Source organism: Stomoxys calcitrans, chromosome 5 (genome assembly GCF_963082655.1).
Source record: "Stomoxys calcitrans chromosome 5, idStoCalc2.1, whole genome shotgun sequence".
Taxonomy (NCBI): Eukaryota; Metazoa; Arthropoda; class Insecta; order Diptera; family Muscidae; genus Stomoxys; species Stomoxys calcitrans.
Window position 1 is genome coordinate 156118438 of NC_081556.1, and position 9265 is coordinate 156127702.

General features: G+C 37.8%; 2 protein-coding genes across 3 annotated transcripts; one reads left to right on the forward strand and one right to left on the reverse strand.

The window, feature by feature from the left end:
- Window positions 1-476: 476 nt before the first annotated feature.
- Window positions 477-5612, forward strand: LOC106081943 (zinc finger protein GLIS2 homolog). Of its 2 annotated transcripts, XM_013244221.2 has the most exons (3): window positions 477-1251; window positions 3476-3979; window positions 4562-5612. In XM_013244221.2, the coding sequence occupies exons 2-3, from the start codon at window positions 3600-3602 to the stop codon at window positions 5418-5420; spliced, it is 1239 nt and encodes a 412-aa protein (XP_013099675.1). In that variant the 5' UTR covers window positions 477-1251; window positions 3476-3599; the 3' UTR covers window positions 5421-5612. The 2 variants fall into 2 exon arrangements, with proteins under 2 accessions (XP_013099675.1, XP_013099674.1); XM_013244220.2 differs by lacking the exon at window positions 477-1251 and having other exon boundaries at window positions 3340-3979.
- Window positions 5609-6662, reverse strand: LOC106081944 (DNA repair protein XRCC2). The gene is made up of 2 exons (XM_013244223.2): window positions 5942-6662; window positions 5609-5836 (listed from the first exon to the last, which is right to left on the reverse strand). The coding sequence occupies exons 1-2, from the start codon at window positions 6548-6550 to the stop codon at window positions 5804-5806; spliced, it is 642 nt and encodes a 213-aa protein (XP_013099677.1). The 5' UTR covers window positions 6551-6662; the 3' UTR covers window positions 5609-5803.
- Window positions 6663-9265: the final 2603 nt, after the last annotated feature.

The following is a 9265-nucleotide window of genomic DNA, read 5'->3' on the forward strand; positions in this document are numbered from 1 at the left end:
TGTCAATGTAATCAATTGCTTACGAAATATGCACAAACCAATTCTGCTTCAATCCTGTTGTCTTTTTTATGAGTTGGCGTTGTTTGTGTTCTGGCAAAGAATAGAGTCCGTCGGATTTCGCAATAATTTAATAGGCATTTTCGCTGCGAATGAAGTCAGTCATAGGCTATAGTCAAAACGGATATTTACTTAAACCGCTTATATACGATAAGACTTTTCAAATACGAACAGAGCGCGCTAAACGCCATGTATTATCATAAACCCCGTTTACACTGCTCAATAAATGCGGATTTAATGTTCTCGTCAGCTGATTTTATAAAGGGAAAAAAAGATGATTAAACCGGATTTAATGAACATTGTAAACGGGGTTATATGTATTGTAGTTTGTTTTACAGACAAGTTGTATGAATACAGAAAATGTCATGTCCTATCGTGTAAAAGCAGCCTTAGCACTCCAAAAGTACATACCGAATTGGCACGATGAAGTCCTTCATCTGCGAGGGCTGCCGCTTCAGTGTACAACTCATTGCTACAACAACAACAAAATCCGGCAATCGCTGAATAAAGAAGTTATTTTAGGCTTTTGACCCATTCAGAACATATTTAGTATGGATATTAAAAGACACAACGGAAAACCACATAGAAAGTTGCAGATATATGCATCAGATAACAGACAGTCGGGCGGACAATGCTTTGTGGACCTAGAATGTCATTGCTGCTAAAAAAATACATACATACATAGTATATGCTTTCTGGCACTAGTTCGAGGTGGTAAAACGGAATGACAATGTTGGGATATCCCCAACACCGCCCGATACGAGACGGCTGTGAGCATCACACAGGTTGGAAATCTGAGCTCTAATTTATGTGGTGTTCATCGTCATCACGAGAAGCTCAGCTGGAGGCCAAGGGGCGCGTCTCCACGTTGCGGACAGTAAAATGCTTTACATACGAAGCGGCTGAAACTGCAGTGGCGGACAATCAGCTATATCAAGTGGAGAGTCTCAGTGAGCGGCCGGACGGCATCGGCTCTTGCTAAAATACTGAGTGCCCATGTTACTCGATATGACAAGGCAAGTTATTGGCGCCTTTAAATAACCAATGGCCAGAATGTTCCCCTAGGGATCGACCTTGCTCACCTATGGAGCTTGACCAACATCGCTACCTCCAACAACTATTGTGAAGGGTAAACAAATATAACTGAAGAGTCATGCTTACAGCATATTTTTATACATGATTCGTAAGATCATGGTGAGTGAGTAACCAAATTATTCCTATATTGATAGCAGTCAATAATTTCCAAGTCATTCTATAAAGATCGAAATGCAAAAGTTCTTAACTTACTAACCTACACAAAAAATTGAACTTAAACTTTGGCACTTGACGAACAATACAACGCTTAATGATATCCCTAGCCTTTTTTTAATCTTAAAACAAAATAACATTTCAAACCTCCAAATGAATTATCAAACTTATGCGCCAGCTAATTAGCAACAAAGTATTTTCTTAAAATAATACGAAATTCTCCTTCTTTGTTAATGTACTCCGACTTGAAATTTTGGGTGCGAAGTACAGCAGACATGCTAGAATAATAATATTGAACAGACGACGAACGACGCCGCGACGACATCGTAGGTGTGCTGTTATCATCAAATGCCCCCCAAAGCTGTTTTATGGTTTCACCGAAAGTTCGAAAGTGTGTTTGTGAATTTCCCGTGATTTCTGTTAGGCCAAGAACGATAAGAGGAGATAACAACCCACTGGAGGTTTTTTTGGAACACACATTTACAAATACAAATAAAATGTTCCATATTTACGGTTCATGGCGTAAAAATAGCAGCCAAATAAAACGGAATCGCTTGATATGGCACGTAGTAAGATGGTGCAAGAAACAAGTATCTCCCCGTGTTTTCCTATTGACTCATTTAACTGGTTGGGGGTGGCTGGGACGCCTACGGTATATGAAGTGTCCATGCCTATTTTGCGGATTGTTAAGATTTTTAACATTTTTCATTTAATTTTTATTAACCAATCTTGGTAATTTGAAGCCTATAAGGAGCATAAAAATATTACATCGATAACACAAGCCAAGTAATTCTTAAGACATAGCTATATCTAAACTAAATTAAAAAGTTACCTATAACCTTTGGCTCCCCAGCCACAAATTTTCGAAAAGAAAAGACTGCAAAGTTCCTGAGAAAACCTCCAAACCATAAAGCACTTGAGATATAAACTTATGCCGATCGACAAACTCAATTTCAGAACTACCAACGAATATGCTTAAGTGTGCCACATTATTATTCCTTCCAAACATCAGAGCCTTGGATTTAGTTGGATTTATTTACTGAAATTTGACGGAAACCCAATTCAGAACCCTATCTAATACCGCATTAATGTTACCCTCCACAATTTCAGGTGATGTCGTCAGCAAACATGAATGTTTCAAAGCTCTTACAAACCGTATAATGAACATATAGAATAGATTCCCCATGATTGAACAGAAAAGTTTGATTAAATGTTGTGTGTACTCTCCAAAAGTCTAGAACTATTGTGAGATTCTATTAAGTTGCTACCGGAGAGATCATCTCACAGTTTAAATCCTTACTTTGCAAAGATGAGGGGTGAAGAATTCGCTCCCCCCATGAGTAAAACCGCTCTGGCGGGGAGGAGGCATATTATTATTCGTTCACACATTTTTTGGCATTTAATGAAGTGGCTGGATAGAGAGTTGGAGACATTCTGATCTTCCGGGCATCATTACGGGCCAAATAGGGTCATGAACATATCTCGCTACAGGCTGGCAATAGGTACCAAAAAGTGAGCGGTGAGAAATTTAAAGGTATGGATAAGAAACACTCAAATATTGGAGCAAGGTCTCCATCGGAAGGTCGTCAAAGATCCCATGAGGCAATATCGAGCGTATCCAATCTGGGGAAAAATGGAAAGATCTTTAGGTCTTCCCTGGGAAGATTTTTAGGTCTTCCCATTTTCCATCACAATCATAAGTTTTCAATCTCACGGTTGCCCAACATTTCTTAAAAGGGTTAATGAGAACAACTTTTTCTAGTTCAGACTGGGAGCTTCTACTATAGAATGAATAACTGCACTCAGTATATTTGTGTGTAGATCACATTTAAGTGAAATGGCTAGAGTTTAACCACTCTACGCAATCACATACTCTTGGTATGAGCAACAAGAAGTGAACCAACCCCTGGCAGAGAGCTCTCTCGCCTGTCTACGATGGTCTGAATGAGAAGGCCTAGAAATGATAAGAAAACGTTATCAGCGCAATTCGCATAGAATATTACATTCGAATCGAGTCACTATCGCATCAGTCGTTCACAAAACTTGCTAAAGAAAATACATTCAGCGAACACTAAAATTTTTTTCTGAAAACAATAATACCATTAAAAATCTAATGTTTTAAGAGTACAAACATTTCTGTAATAATGGAAGGACAAACGTTAATTTTTAGCCATCACCCGTTTGGAACACCGTCAACGCCGTTCTATTCACCATATCATACACCACCATACACGTTGAATGTGGGCCCCAACAATACTAGCCCATGGCCAGAGTATACATATCCTCCAGCTAGCATGAACGAGGATGTTTTACAAATGCAACAGCAACAGCAACATCAACAGCAGTTACGGTTTCCAACACCACCTATAACACCTCCCAGAAGTTTTAATTCACCTGAGCAAGAACTACAACCACAACCACAACAGCAACATCAACACCCTGTGGAATTACAACATCAACTAACTACACCTCAACGTACACAATCAGTCATTATGAAAATTGGCCATGACCAAAGTCCTCACTATTTACCAGCCGATTTGCCTTATACTAATACAACAATACATCGCGGTGGCGATAATCATCCACATCATCAAAATCATGATACACCAAGCAGTGGTACTTCATCTCCTAGCTCCAATAATGATTTTGTGTGCGATTGGGTCGATTGTGGAAGGTAAGAATAAAAACAAACTGAGGGAAAACCAGGACATATCAGATATTTGCTTCAGATCAGTCAAAAATGTCCTGAATAAGTTGATTGATTGTGGCAACAATTTATTGCAAGCGCCTGTGCATCTTATCCAAAGTTCGGCATGGCCAAACTCAATGACTTTTTTAATAGTTTTCATCTCGTGGGCAAGATATTTGATATTCAAATATTGTGATCTATCCAAATATTGTACTTGAAATTTTCATGGGTATTTGTTGGTCTTGTATTCTAAACTTTCGCAAAATGGGGTTAAAAACCCATAATTTTCAAGCTAAGGCAGGAATTTTAAAGGGTCTAACACAACTAACTGTTGCAATTTTTGTTCAAATCGGAAAAATATATGCATTAAATTGGATTGTCCGATAAAGCCCCTATTCAAACTTAAACTGTCTAACGGATAACAAGTACAAAATTTCAGCGCATTTTTTATCAGGCTTCATTCACACTTCATTTAATCCTCAAGAACCTACTGTACAACTTCTTCTTAGCAAGCTCTAATATTTCTGAAAACAATGCCTTATTCGTTATTTTTTTCTACTTTTTCAGATACTTTGAAAGCCTTGAATTCTTGGCAATTCATGTTACCCAAATCCATGCAGTAGCTTCAATAATAGATGGCCTTTACTATTGCCGTTGGGCTGGATGTCATCGCACCCAAAGGGGTTTTAATGCTCGCTACAAAATGTTGGTACATGTTCGCACTCACACCAAAGAAAAACCCCATCAGTGTCACTTGTGCAGTAAACGATTTTCACGTGCGGAAAATCTCAAAATCCACATACGTTCCCATTCGGGCGAAAAACCCTACATCTGCTCGTTTGAAGGTTGCAACAAGGCCTATTCGAATTCATCGGATAGATTCAAGCACACACGAACCCATTCAATGGAAAAACCTTACATGTGTAAAGTTCCGGGTTGCCAGAAACGATATACCGATCCCTCATCCCTAAGGAAACATGTAAAGACCTTTAAGCACTCTGTGCAAATGGTGCATCCTAAGCCAACAACTTCTCCACCAACGTACATGCATCAGCAACAATATCAACATCCCATTCATAATAGTCCAGATGAATCTCGTTTCTCACCCTTGGAAACCCAGGAACAAACATATCCCTCATATCACCTAGTAATGACAGCAGCGCCAACAGCTGCAGTAGGCCAAGATTCATTTTGTATGGCCATGGAAGAAATGTGCCACATAAGAGCTACCTTGGATTGCTATAAAACCACACCGCACAGGCCGGTGGACTCTGACAATTATTGGTTAAACGATGAGGCTGAAACAAAATCGCCGCCAAATTTTCATTCGCATTTTCACAGCCCCACCTTGACGCGAGGAGATGAGCTAACATTGGACTTGACATCGGATAAGCCTCTAGACTTAAGAGTTAATCGTTTGAGTTAAACTACATGTGCAAATTACTTGCATTGAGTATTAGATTGCTTTGTCTAAAAAGCAAAACAATGAGCACTATAAAATTCTAGTCTGACTTTAGTCTTCCTTCTTTTTTAGATTTATGTATATTAAATAGATTTTCTATATAACTTGTTACTTTAACCTTTATGGGTTAAATAAAAAAAAGACTGTTTTAATGTTTTTGAAATTTCTATTTTATATCGTATTGCGCACCAAACAAGAGGTCAAAATGCAGACGAATGAAGATGCGGCCCTTATGAGGAAAAAAATCTTTTCTATTGTTGGCATCACACAGGGACTACTGCGCGATAGTTAATGTCGTACGTATGAGGTTTCCAAGATACTAACATTTTATTTTTTATGTCCACCATTCATGGAAATACATTCTTTGAAGGAAATTTATTCTAAAATTCATTGAAAGCAAAGGGTTTATCATTCAACAGGAGGCAGTCATTCTTTAGACTAAGTTTTAACTTGTAGTCTACCAGCGAATGGAAGAATGTACTAACCTTGGAAGACTTGCTTTGTAAATAATTATCATCAAGTGTATAGATGCAGCAAATATTGTGTTCCCGACAGATTGCCTTTAAGCGCTGACAGAGCCTTTTATAGTGGGTAGCCATGCGTTGCAATCGCAGATAACAATCTTCCCAATAAAATGCATCCAAGCCATCGATGGCAAGAAGGGAAACATCTTCATTATCCCATAGCAAATCTTCTAATTCGTCTAAAGCCAAATCAAACTGTTCCGATGAGTAACATGCTACATTGATAATGGAACCCAAACCATTTTTTACTATATCTGTAATATCCTCTTGGACAGTAAATGTTCCATTTGCTGTCACAACATCTCTTAGAACTTCATCAACTTGGTCAACTTTATGGTTAAGATCCATTAATATTACTTTGCTAGACTTCCCACCATATGCGTGGGGCAAAACTGTCCTTGCAATAATACGGAGCAGCATTTCACTTCTTCCAGTTCCCGGCACACCAGAAATTTCTGTCAAGGTACCTGGCTTTGGAGCGCCTTTGGGAAACACACGAGACAAGTCTTCCAATATTGGGCGTTCGCTCGCAATTTGCTTGACCATTATCTGGTAACCAGAAGCTATCATTTTGGTTTTCTTTAACGAAAATTTCAAATTCAATAAATTTCTCGCGCAATTTCCTTTCTTACTTGGATCAGTGAACGAAGCCGGGGCCTTTTTGTCGGCGGAATGACAAAATTCTATTCGGCGACGGCTGTTTCCTTCTCGGCTTTGTACACTGCTTTGGATACAACAGCTGGTTTTAATAAATCATTACAGGATAAGACAAAAGTCTCCCTCTCTCTCTTCTGGAAAGATTGTGCGCGAGAGACTTTCATTAAGAGCAGCCTTGCCGTTATGGGCTTATCCTATCAAATTTGACCGGATGGATGGCCCACTTCGATTTTGGTAGATTTTTTGGGAAATTGTATTTTATACCCACCACCATAGGATAAGGGGGATTTTAATTTGTTCATTCTGTTTGGAACACATAGAAATATCTATTTCCGACCCTACAAAATTTTTTCAAAAGCGAAAAAAACGCAAAATTCAGAAAAATAAATGGGCAAGTGAGCCAGCCAACCTTCCTAATTCAACCATGAACTAGGCTGTCAAATTCCTGAACACTTTCTAATTGACATTCTAGTTTTTATACGCGCTATCATGTGTAGCAGCCACAAGATCAAAATATTTATGATTATAAACGTGTAAATCAGGATTCACTAATAGAAGGTTAGGTCACTTGCACAAACATAAAGTGGATAGGCCCCATGAACATAATTAAGGATGTCAAATCTGCCGATTGATAATGTCATCAAACAGTAAAAAACGTAACAAAGAATGCATGTAAAAAGAGAACAAGTTGACATCGTCAATGATAAGTACTGCCAAAAATTAAAAAAATGTATGTCTGCTGATCGCTTGGCTTAACCTTATTCAGTGAATCCTGGCTGCTACACATGATAATGCAAATAAAAACCAGATGTCAATTGGGTACAATTAAGAGGTATCGTCATGAGCACAACAAAAAAAATCTACCCCCAAAGAAACTACCTCGAGTGGCAATTGCCGTAAATTGTTATGTCAAAGTGGTTTTAGAAACAAACTGATGTCCTTGTTCCTATTTCTGTATTTGTCACACCAAATAAACAATGTTTTATGAGTAGCCACGTTTTCGGTGTACGTTTAAACTGTTATATTTTGAATTATTGCTTTGGAGTCGTTATAAACTCTTTGTACGTTTAAATTGTTATTTTTAAATAGAATGAAAGGCTTCGATGACATTAAATCTAAATCTAATACTCGTATTGAGGCGACGACTTGAAAATGCTTGCCTATGTGGCGCCAAGTATTTTGTCATAGTTGGTGATCTCAATTGTGAACATAGTATAACTTAGTGCATTTGTTTGTAACACCCAGAAGGAGGAGAGCTAGACCCATTGATAAGTATACCGATCGAATCAGAATCACTTTCTGATTAGATTTAGCTATGTCCGTCTGTCTTTCTGTCCATGTTAATTTGTAAATAAAATACAGATCGCAATTTTCGTTCAATCATCTTCAAATTTGGCACAGGCATTTTTTTTAGCCAAGAGACAAAGACTACTGAAGTTGAAAAATATCGGTTCAGATTTGGATATAGCTCCCATAAATATGTTCGTCCGATTTGGATTAACATTGCAATAATGTGGTCATTTGTAAACCGATGTTATGACTCTCAATACTTTTGGTGAATTTCAAAGAATTCAGTTTAGATATATACATATATGTATGTATATATCGCCCGATTTTTACTTCTATTGGGTTGCCCAAAAAGTAATTGCGGATTTTTTAAAAGAAAGTAAATGCATTTTTAATAAAACTTAGAATGAACTTTAATCAAATATACTTTTTTACACTTTTTTTCTAAAGCAAGTTAAAAGTAACGGCTGATAACTGACAGAAGAAAGAATGCAATTACAGAGTCACAAGCTGCGAAAAAATTTGTCAACGACGACTATATGAAAAATCCGCAATTACTTTTTGGGCAACCTAATCATTTCAAAATATTGCAAAACGCTTTCTTCGACAACTGTCACAACATCTAAGAAGTTTGCCCGAAATCGGTTTATTTTTAGATATAACTCTCATATACAATATATGTTCGTCCGATTTTGAGCAATATTGCAATAATGTGGCCATTTGACATTTCTTCGGTTCAGATTTGGATACAGCTCCCATGTATGTATATCGCCCGATTTTCATTACTGAATCTACTACAAGCGCATTTATTGATCAATCTTCCCAAAATTTTGCACAAAGCTTTTTTAGACAACTATATCTAAGGAGTTTGCTCGAAATCGGTTTAGATTTAGATATGCAAATTTGCTCATGAACATTCCACTAACGAACTGGGGCAAACTTCTCACATATCATTAAGTGCTGTCCGATTCCAATTTAAAGCTCAATGATAAGGTACTTCCTTTTTATAGCCGATTCCAAATGACGTGCCGCAGTGCGACACCTATTTGGGGAGAAGTTTTCACATGGTATAGTACTTCACAAATATCGCCAGCATTAGGAGCGGATAACCACCACTGAAAATTTTTTCTGATGTTCTCTCCAGCAATCCGGTTCAGATTGATTTTTAACTTCCATGTACATATATACATGGCCCTATTTGCACTTATAATAGAGTCGTAGTTATTAAACTTTGAACATACTATAACCCATCTGAAAACTTCCCCTGAGGTCCATCAAAATTGGTCCAGAATTAGGTATGGCTCTCAATTGGTTCTTATAGGATAGGTGTAGGGTTGTTGT